We start from the raw sequence: 19541 nt of genomic DNA on the forward strand, positions 1-19541 counted from the left end.
GAAGGGATTTTGTACCTTGGGCCAACAATTGTAATAGCATCAACAACAGGCTGGAAAAATGGATTATTCCGTGCAACGCTGAAAGGAGTATCACTCCAAAGGAGAAACTTGCCCAACAACTTGTCAGCTTGTTCTTTATCCTTTTTTTTAAGCATTGAAGTGATAGATGGTTGTGAATCAGTCGTAGTTCTAAGAACAAAAAATGATGAGATAGCTACAGGGTTGGTTCTAGACATTGATGCTGAAGTAGAACCAGTGCCACTTCCATATTCACATCCTAACACACTCCCTGCTAGTTGCTTCTTCAGATCTGCTTTGGTCACTTTGTCTTGCTCTAATTCTTCCAATGATCTCATGGCTCTTTGGATGATTTCCGCATTTGTATTGGTGCAAGGCCCTACATCACGTCCAGGGATTTGTGCAAGGTGATACTTCAATCTATAAACCCCCCCTGACATATGCTGCCCACACAACTTGCAAGACAAGTTTATTCTATCAAACCCTCCATCAGGTTCACCAAATTCCCACAGAGGGTCCAATTTCCTTGGCATGTTTGTAACTTGGTTGAACTCTTGAGTTTTAATGTAAGATGAAGTTTGAAGTTGAACCTATGGCACAATAAGAATTGCAAGTTAAAAAAAAAAAATTAAAAATTACATACATGACACAACACATTGAATTTTTGACAAACAAAAAAAAAACCTCAACTCAATCCAACAATAATAGAAAAAATGCACATTCAAACCCAATAAAAAATGATGCAAAAAAATAGAGCACAAGAAAAAATTAAACTAATAAATCTAACAATCAAGTTTTTGCATTTTTGACCAAAATGAACCCTCCACTCTATTCAACAAAAATGAAAAAAACACCATCAAATCCACTCAAAAATCATTGATAATCAATGGGTTATAGAAACCCAAGCAAAAACAAAAAAAAAACCAAAACAAAATGGTCAAATTTGGTGCCCATACCTGGAAACCATGGTTTGCCGAAGAAATTTGGTCCAAACACGAAGTTCTCTTGCTTGGGATGCTAAAATCTCCTGTTTTTCTCCTCCTTTGCCCTAGTAGACGCCTTCCTCTCCTCCTCAGCTCTCAAACAAGTCCACTGTCTACTAAAAATTAGAAATAAAATTCATCAAATTGCTTATAAAACGCGCTGTCTCGGAGGGTCGCGACTTTTTCCGTTCGAATCGCGATTTTTTCAGCGATTTTTTTGAAAATAAAAAACGTGTAAAAATCAGGCGATAATTTCAGCAGAGTAAAAAAATCACGATTTTCGCAACACTGCCAAAAACTAATACACCCTCTTAGCGAGGAAAGTGCTCTAGCAACAATATCCACCTGCATGTTGCTCTGTTTCTGAAGCACCTCCTTTTTGCACTGTTCCCGCCACCAACACTGTGTTGCTGCTACTACTATACTGCTGCCTATGGCACTACCACTGCCACTGCCATCGCTGCATCTGTACTACAACTTTCTCCCAAACACTGCATCTACTACGCTGCTAGCACTGCCCCTGCTAACAATGCATCTGTACTGCAACTCAGCTACTAAGATAAGCAACTAAAAAACATCCAAAATTAGTTGAACTTCATTGTGTTCAACATAATACAATTAATGTTGGAATTTGACTGCTGCTGATTTTGACCCTCTGAATCTTCTACGCTGCTGCTGACTCTTGCACTGTGCCAACTGCACTGCTACCAACCTTACTTTGCGTTGATCAATGTTTGGACCCAAGCCACTGCATTTGTCCTCCAAACACTCCACTGCATCATCTGACATTAATTCCATCTCACTACTACTGAACCTTGGGCTCCCGTAGCAAGGAATTGATCCAAGAGGTGGACTCCTCAAGGATCCTGCCCACATGTAGTCCTCCTGACTACAACTCAATATAGCCCCATCTCCCATCTCCCTCCTGGAGATTGCGTGGGCACTCATGGCAAACTCATCCTCATCAATCTTTTCTAAAGCAATCTTAGGATCATGTTGCTCATCCTTATCCTTTTTCTTCGAAGGACACTAGGATGCATAGTGGCCCATCTTGCCACAACTGAAACATTTCACCTTCAAAATGTCCTCCTTTCGTTTCTGCTTCTTCTGTCCCTTCGATGCTAGAGTTGCGTTCTCCTCCTCCTCCTTCGTCTTTGTGCCATTCCCATTGCTGCCATTGAGGTCGACTTTCACTAGGTCCCTCCTTAACTCCTGTTGAAGAGCTGCCCACATCTCCTCCCATGAAGGTAGTTTTTCCCTGCCCAATATGCTTTGCACAAAAACTTGCCATTCTTTCGAGACTCCATTTAGGGCTATCCTCACCATCGTGGTTGGCTGAGGAGTGGACCCCACTGCAGCAAGCTAGTCCCTAGTGTCCTGAAGACGCTGACGATAGAGGTTCACCACTTTTCCTTTCTGCATCAAAGTCCGTTGCAACTTCTACTCTAAATACATCTTCCGCCTGTTCAGAAGAGCCTTCATACAAAGATGACAAGGCTTCCCACATCTCCTGGGCTGTATCCTTGCCCTGCAAGTGTGAGACCACATGATCTCGAACTCCATCGAGAATGAGCCTCTTTGGCTTCCCCTGCTCGGCCTTGTACTTCTCTTTTGATCGTTGTCAGCAGGAACAGTTACAACACTTTTGACGTAGGCCTCGAGATCATATTCCTCTAGAACAGCTAAGATTCTGGTCTTCCATATGACAGTTGGAGGCTCCATCTAACCTGTCTTGATCTCTGATACCATGCGATGCCATCTCACCCAACTTTCAAACTGACTCCTCTAGTCATTGCTTAGCACTGCTCAGCGGCTCAACGAGTGAGAAATTCGAACTTTCTGGCGGAAAGTTCTCTGAGGAGAAAATTCCCCTTCTACGTGTCTTCGCTCTTTTCCAACGGATTTCTGCCCCGATAGAAATTGCGCCCTTCAAGAACTGTGCTAAGGCTCTACGTCACTCTCTTTGCCTCTGCAAACTCACGAATTGGAAATCGCACCTCTGTCGTCTCACTCAGAGAGAGATTTCCTCGGATCTGCTTCTCGGCAAGGATTGTGCAATCCCTTCAAGGGGATTCGAATTGCTGCCAAGTGCAGCTTTCAGCCTCACTACTCAACACTGGATCTGCTCATCCTATTTCAAAATCAATGCTCTGATACCATGTGAAAATTCCTAGATTCGAAAGAACCCTACTGCAGCAAATCTGAATCTACTTCACCTACTTGATTTTTTAAAATTACATTCATTATGTTATTCTTCTGAATACTGAAGTAAATTACTTTTGTAGCCCACACTAATTAAATATTTGATCTCATGAAACAGAAAACAGAGCTAAGAACAAGATAAATAGGACGCACTTATTTTTGGACACAATAGTCCCTGGAAAAACCCAATGCTAGAAAACTGGTGCAGTAGCTCTAAGGGTTTATTATTATGCAGGAGAAATATTTGAATACAAATCTAGGATGCTCATCTCGCAATCCTTTATAGAGAAAATACTGACGGAAAATTTGAGTGAGTTTTACCTCATTTCACTCGGGAAAATTTTGGATGATCCGGCACAAGACTGGCTAACTCCGTCTATTTCTACGTTGGCCCTGTGTCAGCTCCTCTGCCCTCTGCCTCAGCTATCCCGGATGTTCTGACAGTTCCGGATAGTTTCGGTTATTCTGGATTCTGCGTGATAGACAACTTTTCTGCGTCAGCTCTCTCGGCTAATGCGTTGCCTTTGCGTCAGCTTTCTCGGCTGTTTCGGCAGTTCTGGATTCTACGTGACAGGCAACTTTTCTGCGTTAGCTCTCCTGGGGACTGTGCTGCCTCTCTGCAAGCTCTCTCCGCCTCTCTATTCTGTATTTTCCGGAAAGTCCTTCTCCCGGATTTTCTTTGCCCCTCAACTGTAAGATCTCCCCAATCGATTTTCCTCTTGCGAACTTCTCACCTCAGAAAATCGATTTCCTCAATCTCTCTGTGTGTGTTTCCAAATGAACCCCAAGCCTCCATCTTATATTTTTCCTATTGAGTCTTCAACGGTGAAGATTAAGTCTCTAATCAACGACTAAGATTAAAACATGACTTGATCCGTCTTCTAGATCATTCTCACCCAGATTTTGATTAATACCCATTAATATTTTAATTTCCCTAAGTTTAGACTTAGGAACTCCATTAAAAATATTAATTATTTTAATAAAATACAATCCGGGTGCAATTTCACCAAACGGTTTCTGAGTTCTTTAGAACTCATGTGCTTTAGCCTCTCCACCAATTTTCAAGGCCAGAGCACTTCTGATGCTACCAAAAACTAACACATAGTGGGCTGAAGTCCCCAAGAAGCTGAGGAGCAACAGTGGGCAGTTGAGAGTTGTTCACAAGTAGAGCTGTGAACAACTTGACAGGAGTCTCGATGTGTTGTGGCCTTGATGGAATAAGGCACAACTATTGAGTAGATTGGATAGCTGAGGTTCAGTGGTCAGATGGACTTGGATCGTTCATAGAGGTAGGCGCTGCAGATTGGGAACCGAAGGACTGGGTAGGTACAGGGTACAGCCGAGAAGAGCTGAGAGAGCATATGACAACCAGATGGTCAGAGTATCTTGTTGAGGTTAGATTGGTTGTCGATGGACTGACACCAAGCCCCAGTTTTGTATCTTGTATCAGTGGATGTATGAGGGCCATTATCCCTGGTACGGGAGCCCTAGACTGTTGTATTATATGTTGTTTAATATAATGAAGTTGTGTTGAAAATTGGTAAAAGTTGTCTATATTTTGTGCACTTGTAGATTTACTGTTGTTTATATTCCACTGTGCAAAGTAGTTCTATTGAGATTCTTGGTTTGGTAGCGTCAGATATTTTAAGACTCTAACCTAGACCTAAGGTTGTGGAAAATGAACACAGTATCAGAGCGCGTCTGAGCTACTTTTAGGGACATTGAATCGGAGTGTGCACAACGAAGCAACTCAAAGGGAGTTGTGGGTGTCTAGATAATGGAGCAGAGGGTTCAGCTGAAGAAATGGAGATGTGGTCTTGACTGGCTTGGTATCGAGATTCGTTGGGTGTTCTGGTGGATTGGTGGTGAACCCGGTGAACAACAGTTTGTTGTAAGGAAAATTGTTGATCATAGACTTCCATTGATTTGTCATGGATGGTTGGGACAACTTGAGGGTTCCCTTTGCTTGGATGAGATCAGGTTGATCGAGATGGCTTCATGTGATGGACTTTAGATAGGCAGCCTAGAATCCTCCTCGGATCGTGATGTTGCATTTACGAGATTGGTGGGATTTGCACGAGTGGTATTTGATCCAAGAGGATGAGTGCTTGCAGGACAGAGCCGGTGGAGATCGTGTAGGCTCAAAAGGAGTCTAGCCTTAGAGCGAGCAACCCTATGGAGGTTTGAGATCTTTAGGTTCGAATGTGATGAGGTAGAGGCACTACCGAGATTGTCGGATTCATTCTATAGGGTATGCTGAAGTGATGGATGCCAGATGGGCTAGTGTCGTCACCGGAGATGGTGATGGTTACTTCCTAGTCTTGGATGTACATCCTTTGCTAAGACGGAGTGTTGATTTTTGTGTAGCTTGGGAGGTACTCCAAGCCCTAGTGTTCAGGGTTTAGAGGGAAAAACGCCCCAAGTAGGCTTATGGGCTTGGAACCCAAGCATGGGGTTTTGCACCCATCAAGATTTGGGCTAAAACCATGAAGAATTTGAGCATGGGAAAATTTGAGGTGATAGAGCTTGGCATGTTGATTCCAACGCTTCGAAGATCACTCAAATTGGAGCTCTAGAAATGAAGTTGTGAATTTTTGAAGTTGTGGAGTGGGCTTGGTTAAGGTCGGCCTTGCAGTTGGAAACCTTATGACAACTGGACAAGCCCTCTTCAAGGAATTCGTTGGAGCCCTCCATTAGTGTATATATAGGAGGTGTTGTGGAGTCATTTGAGATATCCCAAGTGCACATTTCATAGAGAAACATAACAAAAGCTTAGCCGCAACCTTGAAGGGAGAAATAGGTCCGAGTTAGGGCATCGTTTGGACTGTTTGCTGGGCCAAAAGTTCAGGGAAGGATGCCGCTGCTTCAGGGAGTAATTTTGGGTGGATAAGCATGGGTTTTGGTGCCTGTTATGTCTTGTGTGGTTAGCCGCAGGTCTGTTCTATTGTGAGGGTAATGCACAACCCTAAATTACAATGGTAAGAAGGTTGCATAATATACCAGAGGGTTGGAACCAGGCCTATACATCAACGTAGAACAACAAGATCACAAGATGAGAATGCCATAGCTGTAAGGGACAGTTAGGACATGAGATGATGGGTCAACTGTTAGCTAATAGTTTCCCTAACCAGTCAACGTCACCTACAACAGAGAAGCTTCAGATCTCAAGGTATGTTATGTTGTTTTAGTGTTGAATTTGTGTAAGGGATGGAGTCCTAGTATGGAAATATTTGCTTGTCATCTTTGAGAAATGTTAGTAAGGTGACAAGGTGCCCTAGACATGCTGTCATAAAGGACCTTGTACAACAGAAGGAGGGCACACTTGGCAGTCCTAGATTAGGACAGTTGGAGGACATCTTAAGGGCAATTACATCAACAGTTTGGTATGTGTCATGTCAAGAGGAGCAACAGAATGATGCAGGGCAGTTTGGTCATCCTCTTGAGTTGATGATTTGCAAATAGATTGGTGCCTAGATTTGTGCAATAGCTCCTCTATTGCAGAGAAAAGGGCGGATATGGAGAAGCCTGTTGACAGCCGTGTGTCAGGGTCTCCTAGGTGTGAGGATGCCCTAACTAGGTGCAGATGCTACAACATGGACTTGGTCACTCATGGACTGTTGGAGGGCAACGTGAGAGTGGACCAAGTGTGGACGTGATTGGGAATTTATTGTCTACTGGAGGACAACATGATAATTCCTAAGTTGGAGCCCAGTGTACAACACTTTGATGGACAAAAGTAGTTGCTAGAGTGGCAATTGTTGAGCTCAAGGGTTTGATCAACAAGTAGAGCTGTGAACAACTCGACATGAGTCTCGATGTGTTGTGGCCTTCATGGACTAAGGCACAACTACTAAGCAAATTGGATAGTTGAGGTTCAGTGGTCAGATGGACTTGGATTGTTGATAGAGGTAGGAGCTGCAGATCAGGAGCCAAAGGATTGGGCAGGTACAGAGTACGGCTGAAAGGAGCTAAGAGAGCATGCGTTAGCCAAATGGTCAGAGTATCTTGTTGAGGGTAGATTGGTTGTCGATGGACTAACACCGAGCCCCAGCTTTGTATCTTGTATCAATGGATGTATGAGGGCCATTATCCCTGGTACGGGAGCCCTAGACTGTTGTATTATATTTGTTTGATATAATGAAGTTGGGTTGAAAATTGTAAAAAGTTTTCTATATTTTGTGCACTAGTAGATTTACTGCTGTTTATATTCCGCTGTGCAAAGTAGTTCTGTTGAGATTCTTGGTTTGGTAGCATCAGAGATTTCAAGACTCTATCCTAGACCCAAGGTCGTGGAAAATCAACAATTTCTAGACAATTTTTGGAATTGTAAACCTTGCTGAAGAATAATGTCTCCTAGAAGAAAAGTTGCTGGGTTTTCTCCCAAGTTTGGGTTTTTTAGGGTAAATTTGTTGCTTTTATTGTGCATGGCTGTCTCTTTATGATCTTATTGTTTTCGCTGCATTACCATTGAGATTTTCTATGTATAATTGCTTAATGATATTAGTGGCATAAGATAAACTAGTTGAAGATCATCAGGAGGTAATTATCAGATGAGAAAATTGGTTTCCACTGTTCATCTTGTAGAAAATTTATCAACACTAAAGCATTTGTGTGAAAGAATTGACTGTGAAATACTAAACTATGATATGTAGGCCTCTAATAATGAGTTTAATTCTGCAGCCAGTCACGTGGTGAAAACAATTAAAAATTAACTTTGAAGAAAGATTGATGTTAGTTGCAACTTATCTGGTGGTTACAGTTGTGTTGTTACTTGAAGATTTTGCATGCAATCCTAGCAATTGGTGAGGGGTATTAATCCACGAAGGCTGCTATTTGTTGACTGGAATCATCTTTGTAAGAGATTTTATTGTTAATAGTAATAACGGTGTAGAAATATGTTTGATTAGTGAAGAATAGATGGGCTTGAGATTTAATAGTAATTAGCGTCCTAAATATAAGAAAGTAATTTTACTATATTATTCTGCAACTTCTGAGGCAATAACAGCAAAGCTAGGTAGGATTGTTGATTTCCAGATGCATGAAAATTGTGAGCCATGTGGCCACTTTATCTTTCAATTTTGTCTCTTTAATTGCAAGTTTTGGTAGGTTTTGAAAAGTCGTGTACATGGATTTTGGCATGCAGCTCTGCGAGCTGCAGTAGAAGCAATACAAAGAGAAGACTTTCTGTCACACACAGCTCACAGCAGATCTATTAGACAGGAGCAGCATGTGCGGCGTGATGTGGTTGGGTTCAAAATTGGCACGAATGCATCATTGGTATGTGTTAGTGTAGCATTCTAAAGGAAATACTGAAGACATATGTACTTAAACCTAGTATGGTCATTACGTCTGCTTTGATCTAGCACTAGTGTGGAAGACATTTGATGTTGTTTGAAAGAAGAAAGAAGATAGAACCATGCTTGGATGCCACAGATCAATTCGTTCCTGTATCAAGATATTACCATTTACCAAATAGATTGGGGCTTCTTTTGATCGATATCTGTCTTTAAATTTCCATTAGAAGTTTAGAGATGTTTCTGCATCGGTAGGGATATGAATAAAAAATGGACAAATCTATTGAGTAAGGATGGATAAAGAGTTTGTCGCTATCTGTACTGTCTGCTTTTCTTTGTTATGAGTAAAACCAAGAAGAGACGACCAATGAAAATATGTGATAATGATCATAATGTGATCTGTTATTGAAGCTGAATTTTAAATAGTGAATGCGTATTAAGCTATTCAATTAATTTCTCAGTCTCGTGTTAGAAGTTTTGCAGTTTCAAAACAAGGTTTTTCCTATTGCTAGGCACTACAGAGTGTGAAACAGTATAGAGACTCCTGATGTTTTAAATTATTTTCTACAATCCAGGAAGCAAAAGCCTGTAGAATGGCTTATGTAGTTGTGTTAATCTTGGGAGGAGGCTCCTCCTTGATTTTTTCTCATAGAGTTGTCTTGCATAGTCAAACCATTGATTGGTTGTAATATTATTTTCAATTCGCTTCTTCCTTGGTTGAAGTTCCTGCCAAAAACGCTTTGGGTGATTCCTGCCTAGATATATTAACTCTTCTTGCCTTGTTTGCATGAACTCATCTTTTTTCTTTGTTACAATATGCTTATATAACTTTACATTCATCTTCTCCTCGCCCGCCTTTTCAAGGTTTTTCTTGCCAATTTGCATTACTTATCAAACCAAGCATTTACAGGAAAACAATTTGATTCAGATTTCCTATTTTTTGCAAGGTATAATCCAAGAGGCTGGATACTTCGAGGATCTTGCCCCTCATCACCTGTAGTCCATCTTACTACAACTCGATGTCTCCCAACTTCCTCTCAAGTGGTGTGTGATAATTCATGGCACAATCATCATCTATCTCCACTTCCTTCTCCGCCCTTGCTGGCGCAACCTTCGTCTCGGAAGCCTCTCCTTTGCTCTTCTTCCTTGAACACTAGCTCACATAGTGACCCAATTCCCCACAGTGGAAGCATTTGACCTTGGAGAGGTCTTTCTTCTTTTGTTTCTCCTGCTTTCCCTCAGATGCTAGGGCAGCGTCCTCCTCTTCCTCCTTCTTGATTCTGACCCCCTTGCTACTGCTTCCCGCCTTGGTCAGTGTTCTGATCTCTTCTTGACAAAGAGATGTCCACAGTTCCTCCCAATCTGGAAGGGTTGACCTGCCCAGTATGCTCTGGACAAACACCTCCCAATCTTCTAAGACTGCGTTTAGGGCTGTCCTCACCATCAATTCTTGATCCGACATGGCCCCATGGAAGTCAGCTGATCCCAGGTCTCCTTCAATCGACCGAGGAATGTGTTGATTTGTTCTCCCCTCTGCATCTGGTATGACCGCAACTGATTTTCTAGTAGCATCTTTCTTTGCACAGAAGTACGCTGATACAACTTCGTCAGGGCCTCCCACATTGCATTTGCCGTTTCCTTTTCGGCAATATGTGGTACTACACAGTCTTTGATGTTGGAAATAACACTGAGAGGGGGGGTGAATCAGTGTTATCAAATCAATTATTTTTCATTTCACAATTAGATTTGTATACGCTACTTCAGTTATAGGAAATTGCGTATGTATGCTACTGTGTCTAAAGCAACCAGCGTATATCAATAAACTTATGATTCATTAAATGTTGATCTTTAATCAGTGCATCAGAACTTCATTAACCATAAGAACCGTAAATAGGGGCAGTAAAACAAAACAGATCATCACACACATGGACACAAGATATAAGGTGGAAATCCAATGTGGGTGAAAACCACTTGCTGCAATTTGTCTTTATCTTCTTTTAATAAGAAACTTCTTTTTACAATATTTCTGTACTGGTGCAGTCTTATACATGCAGAAGGCTACAACCTTCTCTCGTTCTCCAGCTTCTCTTGGAAGGGAGCTACAACCCCCTTAGCTCTTGTACTAGTTGATGTACTAGTACGTAGGTGCTGACCTACAGAAGGCTACAACCTTCTCTTTTCTTCCAGGGACCACGTTTCATAAATTTTCAGACTGGATCCATCAATAACAATAATCAAACATCAAATACATTTGCATCAACCAATCTCCTTTGCTTCAATAAAAAATGAATCAAACAATTACTTCTCTGTTAAGTTATGGTATGTTCTATGCTTATAACAGTTTACTTCTTTTTCTTATTATATTTCACCGATTAGCAATCACATGTACATAAAGTAAAGTGCAGATAGAACATTAAACGATCGACAGAAAACAAGCCAAGACAAGAGACACAAGATGTGGCGGCTAGCCAGGGACAAACCCCACAATGTGTGGGGAAACCCTTTGATCAAATCTTCTTTTATCTTCAATAATTCAACAGAGAGAAATAGTACAATAAATCTGATTCATATCAGCAGTAGCAAACCCTAGATCAGTAACATCAGCATTAGCGGCTTCATTATCAAACTAGGGCAGACCATATCTCACAAACCGACAGTCGGATTGACTTCATTCCACCACCAAAAGTTTCGGCTTCCAGAGGAGGTTCAGATGAACCTACAACGCAGTTCAGATGAGGAGATCTTCTAGGCCACGCAAGTCAATCTTTGCTTCTGCAGTTGCAGCTTCAGTTTCAGCAGTTTCCGGCTTCAAACTAGGGCAGTCGATATTTTGCAAATCGTTTGTCGGATTGACTTCATTCCACCACCAAAAGTTGCGGCTTTCAAAGGAGGTTCAGATGATCCTACATCGCAGTTCAGATGAGGAGATCTTCTAGGCCACACAAGTCAATCTTTGCTTCTGTAGTTGCAGCTTCAAATTCAACAGCTTCCGGCTTCACATGTGAGAGAGAGAGAGACCCATTTCAGCGCAGTAGAGAAGAGACTCATATCTGCGCAGTAGAGAGAGAGAGATGTGATGAGATGAGTGAGTCTAAATGAGGAAAAGTCCTCTTATATTTATACACAACTTTGGTGGGTGAATAGATGCGACTGTTGGGCTTCTGAGCCTACATGAGTTGTAGGTCGGCTTGATAATAATTCCATAATCAAAATAAATTCATATCTCCATGAATACTTATCGGAATTGGATGATCTTTATATCAATCCTACACCTCTCGACGAGAGGAATCTAATAAAAATATTATTAGCCATGAATAAGATGACCCACATGAAGTTTTGCCCTGGTTGCCAATTTTAACACTCCCTCTCAACCATGAAGAACTTCATCTGCAATCTGTCTATCGGTCGTTACTATTCATACATCAAATGCACTACCTTGTACAGCCTGACCCTTGCCCTGCTCTGCTCTATTTTGTCTGTTTTGCTTTGTCTTGTTCTGCCCTGCACTGATCTGTACTGTTTTGTTCTGTTCTGCTCTGCTCTTGCATTGTTATGTTCTACTCTGCTTTTGTCCGAATTATGAAGAAGAAGAAATGATCGAGGATGTATCATACTGACTCAAAGTCAGTCTCAGAGTATGTACCACTGGTCCCGGACCAGTCTCAACCAACCCAAAGTCAGCGTCATAGTGAGTACAACTCCAATGGTCCCAGACCAATATCATCCTCCACTGACTCAAAGTCAGTCTCAGAGTATGTACCACTGATCCCAGACCAGTCTCAACCGACCCGAAGTCAGTGTCATAGTATGGTACAACTCCTACCACTGGTCCCAGACCAGTATCATTGATCCCAGATCAATGGAGGTCATCCTAGCGTAGGGAGTACGGTAGTTACAACGATGCGTCCATCAGTACTACTATGGTCCCTAACTTCATTTCCCTGCTCATTGATCAGATGAGAGGTACTTCCCATGAGTCCCAGACTGCATGGGTAGGATGCCTCGACAGGAGAACTAATCAATCCTGTCCTCACAGGAGAACACATCAATCCTGCTACAATTGCCATGGAGAACACATCAATCCAGGCCTCACAGGAGAACACATCAATCCTGCTACAATTGCCATGGAGAACACATCAATCCAGGTTGCCATGGAGAACACATCAATCCAGGCCTCACAGGAGAACTAATCATCCTGCTACACAGGAGAGCGAATCATCCTGTTCCACAAGAGAGCGAATCATCTTGTCCCACAAGAGAGCGAATCATCTTGTTCCAGTGTGCACCACCAGGGGAGGGTGAGTCACCCTGTGGTCATATGTTGCTCCAGTAGGAACCGCAAGCCCACAGAGCTCCCAAATCTCAATGTATGCAACATGCAGGACCCTTGTACAAGGGTTTCTTGCCGACTCCAAGTCGTTTGGGAAAATCACAGATTAGATCTTTCCTCGGGGCTTTGACAAGGTGTATCAACCTATACATCATCTTAATGTGATGGAGCTTCCTTGCTCATTGACTTACCATATCCCAGATGATGTCTATCTACTGGAGCAATTGACGAATACGGGATTCCTCAATAATCGAATCCCACCTCTGGTTGTTACAGAGAATCACAGTGGTATCCAATGTAAATCCAAACAGCTCACTAAAGAGCTTTTGCAACCAGACTGCCTCACACGAGGTTATGCTAGCAACAATATATCCTGCTTCGGCGGTGCTCAAAGCCACCGACTTCTGCTTCCTGCTCATCCAGGATATCGAAGCAGATCCCAAGGTGACACAGTACCCGGAAGTGCTCTTACGGTCCACCACACTGCCTGCCCAATCAACATCAGTATATCCAAGTAGTCTCACATCTCCGGCAGTGTATCTTAATCCATGAGAGATTGTGTCCTGAAGACATCTCAGAAGATTCCTGGCATCAATCCAGTGAGGCTCAACCAAATATGAGCTCACAATGCTAGCTGCAAAACATATGTTCGGATGGAGGTTCACCAAGAACATCAATGCGAATGAGTTTTTGAAACTCAGAGGCATTTCCCAAGTCTGGTCCGACATCACTACCATATAACTTCTAAAAGTTAAGATCCTCGAGGTAGTCACAGGCTTGCAGTCCATCATACCGAATCTTTCCAGTATATTTACCACATATTTTCCTTGAGATAGGAAATTTTCCCTTAGCTTCTGCCACACTTCAAGTCCTTGGTCCTTCATTTCAAATTCAGAAGCCATCTCCCTCTTACATTTGTGAATGAGAGGGTTTGCACCTGTTAGAAAGAGGTCATCCACATACAACACCAGTATGAGAGGCTTGTCATCTTCAAGCTTAAAGTAAAGGTTAGGATCAGCTTCACTCCTAGTGAATCCCGACTTCATCAAGTAGCTATCGATCCTCTCATACCATGCTCGGGGTGCTTGCTTCAGCCCATAGAGAGCTTTCTTCAACCTGCATACATGAGATTTTCGATCATAAATCTCAAATCCTTCGGGTTGCTCCACGTAGACCTCTTCTTTGATCGAGCCATGCAAGAACGCAGTCTTGACATCCATCTGATGTAGGTTCCATCCTTGTGAAGTGGCAAGGGCTATGATCGAGCGGATGGTCGTATATCTGGCAACAGGTGCAAATATCTCATCATAGTCTATACCTTCCTTTTGGGAGAAACCTCGAGCAACAAAACGAGCCTTATACTTTTCCGTACTTCCATCTGCTGCATGCTTTATCTTGTAAAGCCATTTGGAAGTAACAACAGTCTTGTCCTGGGGTCTGGGAACTACTTCCCAAACATCATTCTTTATGATAGACTCATATTCTTCGGTCATAGCATCCTTCCATACTTGATGCTTGACGACAGCTGAGAATGACGAAGGCTCATTTTGTATGATCGTGCTCATGATGGTCAAGTATCCCTGATACCTATTAAGTTTCTTACTTTGACGGAAGGTTCCTCAAGGTGCAGCATGTCCTTCAGCATCATCAAGTAACCCCTTAAGCCATGAAGGCCTCTTCCTAGAGGAGGAAGGCTCATATGGAGGAGGATCAATCGGATCCATGGGTTCTTCTACATCAGGCATTGATTCATCATCCTTTTCTTTCGGTTCCCTGGTGTTGGCTTCTTGAGAGCTCCTCAAAGTCGGAAGATTGATCACCTTGCTGAGAGCCATATCTTCGTCAAAGGTGACATCATGATAATTATGACTTCCCTTTGACCGGCTACATAGATTCTATAGCCTTTAGTATTTTCACCATAGCCCACGAAAATTCCCTTCTTTCCAGATGCTCCCAATTTATTTCTTTTCTCTTTTGGCACATGAAAGTATACAGGGCTTCCAAAATTTTTAAAATGAGAAACATCAGGTTTCTTACCGGTGAATTTTTCTTCAGGAGTCTTGGAACCCAATGCTTGATGAGGGCATCGATTTTGTACATATACGACAGTGTTTGCAGCTTCAGCCCATAGAATCTTAGGAAGACTTTGATCATGTAGCATGGCCCGGACAACTTCCATCATCGTGTGGTTCTTCCTTCCCACCACACCATTCTGCTTAGGAGTATGTGGTGTAGTAGTCTCCCTCTTAATGCCAACCTTAGGTATGCCTGAGTAAACCAATTGTAATATATCGGAGGTCTTGCTTTGGCTTGAGGGGAATGGTCCCCTTTTGAGCTTTCCTTTGGCACATCCCGGACATACACCTTCTTTCTCTACTTGGAATTCGGGCATCCCTGTTACTATCTGTCTTACATCTGGTAGAGCTTTGTAATGAAGGTGGGCAAACCTCCGATGCCAAAGTTCGGACTAAAGAGTTGTGTCACAAGACATGACACCTAGCGGACTTCCATCGACCTGATATAATGAATCAACACTAATCCCAAGAGTAAAGGCATCTTTAACATTATTTTTCCATATACATACCCTGCCATTGCTGAAGGTTACCTTGTAGCCTCTGTCTTCCATTGCCGAGATGAATACCAGGTTCTTTTTGAGGTCAGGTGTATTTAATACATCCTAGAATTTCTAGCCTTCTTGAATGCTTGTCCTCTTCCTTGATTCCCAGCTCTCCTCTTACCTTTGTTGTTGAATTTTTCATTTCTTTGATTGCCATCAGAGGGATTTCGAGTTGCACCACTGCATACTGTACCATGCTTCTCTAATCATGATTATCATCATGCTGCCCATGTCCATGATTTTATCCATCATAATGCTGCTCAAACTAGTGTGCATCATCATCATGCTATCCTATATGTCCATGATCTCATGTTGCCCTTTATGTCCATGATCTCATTCATCATGATGCTCATGATCTCATACATAGTGACTTGCTTTATCGCAAATGTAACATCATCATTTTCTTCTAGCCTTAGGTCCAACCTTTCCTTTTGATTTAGTCCCGGAGTTATTTCTTTTCTTAGCATGAGAAGAAAAGGCAGCAGGAGGACCTTTAGGCATGTGCATTTCTTGCTCTTCTTCCCTTGTTTCTTCTTGAATGCATCTAGCTATTAATTCCTCGAAACTAGGAATTACATTATTGTTCAGAAGAGTAGTCCTGAACACATACCATTCAGATGGTAATCCTCCGAGAGTTGTGAGTGCCATTTCTCTGTCAGTAATGGTTTCCCCAATAGATAGGAGATCGTTCTTGATCTCGGTGATTCTTAAGAAGTATGCTTGCATACTTTCATCTTTACCCTTCTTGATTTCCCTCAACTTATTTCTAAGAAACAAAACTTGATTTGCATCATTAACTTTAAATAAACTCACCAGTCTGTCGTAGATTTCCTTGGAGGTGTCTAGATCAGAGATGTAGGCCACCAAGCGCTTGTCGATAGAGTCCCGGATGATCTTTTTTGTTTTGACTTCTCCATTTTTCCATTTGTTCCAGGCAGCAGCAGATGCATTTGATGAAGGCTCAACAATATTGCCTCTTACATGGTCCAGCACTCCTTGATCTTCAAGGGTTAGATCGATAGACATCTTCCATCCGTGATAGTCAGCTTTCTCACGGAGCTTGTCTTCGGCAGGAAAGAGTGTTGAGGACCCCATAGTTCTTTTAGGATAGCCTTGCCAATCTTCTCTTCAATGATTGCTCTTGCTCTTGCTTGGGCTTTTTCTTCACCTCAGCTCTGATAGCATGTTAAGTTATGGTATGTTCTATGCTTATAACAGTTTACTTCTTTTTCTTATTATATTTCACCGATTAGAAATCACATGTACATAAAGTAAAGTGCAGATAGAACATTAAACGATCGACAGAAAACAAGCCAAGACAAGAGACACAAGATGTGGCGGCTAGCCAGGGACAAACCCCACAATGTGTGGGGAAACCCTTTGATCAAATCTTCTTTTATCTTCAATAATTCAACAGAGAGAAATAGTACAATAAATCTGATTCATATCAGCAGTAGCAAACCCTAGATCAGTAACATCAGCATTAGCGGCTTCATTATCAAACTAGGGCAGACCATATCTCACAAACCGACAGTCGGATTGACTTCATTCCACCACCAAAAGTTTCGGCTTCCAGAGGAGGTTCAGATGAACCTACAACGCAGTTCAGATGAGGAGATCTTCTAGGCCACGCAAGTCAATCTTTGCTTCTGCAGTTGCAGCTTCAGTTTCAGCAGTTTCCGGCTTCAAACTAGGGCAGTCGATATCTTGCAAACCGTTTGTCGGATTGACTTCATTCCACCACCAAAAGTTGCAGCTTTCAAAGGAGGCTCAGATGAACCTACAACGCAGTTCAGATGAGGAGATCTTCTAGGCCACGCAAGTCAATCTTTGCTTCTGTAGTTGCAGCTTCAAATTCAATAGCTTCCAGCTTCACATGTGTGAGAGAGAGAGACCCATTTCAGCGCAGTAGAGAAGAGACTCATATCTGCGCAGTAGAGAGAGAGAGATGTGATGAGATGAGTGAGTCTAAATGAGGAAAAATCCTCTTATATTTATACACAACTTTGGTGGGTGAATAGATGCGACTGTTGGGCTTCTGAGCCTACATGAGTTGTAGGTCGGCTTGATAATAATTCCATAATCAAAATAAATTCATATCTCCATGAATACTTATCGGAATTGGATGATCTTTATATCAATCCTACACCTCTCGACGAGAGGAATCTAATAAAAATATTATTAGCCATGAATAAGATGACCCACATGAAGTTTTGCCCTGGTTGCCAATTTTAACATTCTCTGAATGCTGTAACCAGAATATATTAACAGTAACCAGAAACCAATCCTGAAACCAGAACACTGCAGCAATAAACAGAAGTAGCTAAAACATATTTTGTGAGACGTACGCTACTTCAATATGTGAAACCTTCGTGCATACGCTTCTGTATTAAGGCAAACCAGCGTATACTCTATTTTGAATTACTGAACCAGCGTGTATATGCGCCTCTGCTGTGTCGAACCTGCGTACAGATCTATAAAAGATAATTTACCTTTTTCACTTATTCAAACATGAGTTATACCCAGATTATCAAATTTATAGATCAAGTCATGCGCCAAATATAACATATCAAAATCACACAAAGATACTACTATTCAAGCCTTAAGATTTTGACCCAACAATAGAACTTATCCCTCTTCTAGCGCTTAGGTTCCTCCTTGGTTCAGATCCAGCTATGCACCATAACCCAATTCTAGATCTTGCTCTTCATAAGATATTCAATGCTTGAGTGAATGCCTTTGCCTAATGATCTCCTTCCCCTTTTATAGTCTTAGGTCTTACTCAATACCAGTGTTGATAATATCGGTATCGGGAAAATATCGGCGAGGGTCCAGAAAATATCTTATCGGCAATATCGGCGAAAATATCGCCAAAATATCGGCAAATATCGGCAAGCATAAAAAATGCATAATATATTCATCTTTTTCAGATTTTTAAACATATAAAGCAATAACAATATGAAATAAACACATTGGCACATAAATATGAAGAAAACACTGATATATAAGATGTCAAATAGAAATGTTACATCAAAGGGGATACCAAATCCTGCTGATCCCTGATAATTGTCCATTCAAGGACTCAAATGTGGAGAACCAATACAAAATAACATCACATATATAAAAGTATCTCATCATAATGAGTTATATGTAGCACAACAAATAAAACTAGCAACTATCTATCTGAAATCACTGCCCTCTCCCCCTTTTACGGGAAAACATGATGGGCTGTTTTCCAGGTCTGCCCCTAGTAGTAGGAGGCCCTGACCCCTCTGCACCTAATGTCAAATAATGAGTGCTAGGTATGGGGCTATGCTCTCCTATATCTATAGCAGATGGTGTTGACGCTGATGCTCCCGCAGTGTCCCCCTCCTGCTCCTCTGACTCTGAGTCCTCCTCTTGCTACCCCTGCTCTAATGGATCATCTGCCACTGGCTCTAACCATGAAGGTGACTCCTCCAAGAGGGGCTCCTCAGAAGTCACATGACACGAGGACACGAGACACAGAGGACACGTAAATACGAGTATTCAATACGAAACACGACTTTGAAACAAGACACGAGGGACACGTTATATATATATATATACCAAAATATAGTTTTTTATCCATATTAAATTGCAGGTTGCAGCTTATCTATTCAAATTAAAATATAATTACTTCTCAAAGTTCATAGTTCACTTAAAAAAAATAAATAGAATCAAAATTTACTATTTAGAAATTAGAATGTGATATGCTTGGTCTTGATTCTTGAATATTCAATGTTCATTGTTCATGTTCAACTTACAAGCACATAAGAAAATAACTAAAGTCTAATCCTATTGATTTCCTCTGCCCCTTTTGCGAGAAAATGCCACAGCTTTCCCTTTCCCTCTAGATGTAGATGCTGGTGCTCGTGGAGTTGGCAGTGGAGTTTGCTATGCTCTAGAAGCTGAAGAACTAGAAGTAGGAGCTATAGGAGGTAGACCACGTCCTCTACTGGTGGCAGGGGTAGCCCGGGCAGGTGGTGTCACCTGGAAACATTACAATCTCCCAATCCTGAAATCCTAAAAAACTGATAAGTCTGTTGCATTTTGAATGAAATCTAAAATTCTACTTT

At 41.8% G+C, this 19541-nt stretch overlaps 1 protein-coding gene across 9 annotated transcripts in view; it reads left to right on the forward strand.

The window, feature by feature from the left end:
• Window positions 1-19541, forward strand: part of LOC149233906 (uncharacterized) — a 426611-nt gene that overhangs the window by 178005 nt on the left and 229065 nt on the right. For 8 of the 9 annotated variants that reach the window (XM_089371667.1, XM_089371666.1, XM_089371669.1 and 5 more), the window contains one exon: window positions 8347-8480. In XM_089371667.1, the coding sequence (XP_089227793.1) occupies window positions 8347-8480 (134 nt within the window). Of the gene's footprint in view, window positions 1-8346; window positions 8481-19541 lie in introns of those variants that run through there. The other variant, XM_089371674.1, reaches the window with a different exon arrangement.

Source organism: Pinus tabuliformis, chromosome 8, assembly GCF_031772625.1.
Source record: "Pinus tabuliformis cultivar Carrire ecotype Pingquan chromosome 8, CPIR1, whole genome shotgun sequence".
NCBI classification, from domain to species: domain Eukaryota; kingdom Viridiplantae; phylum Streptophyta; class Pinopsida; order Pinales; family Pinaceae; genus Pinus; species Pinus tabuliformis.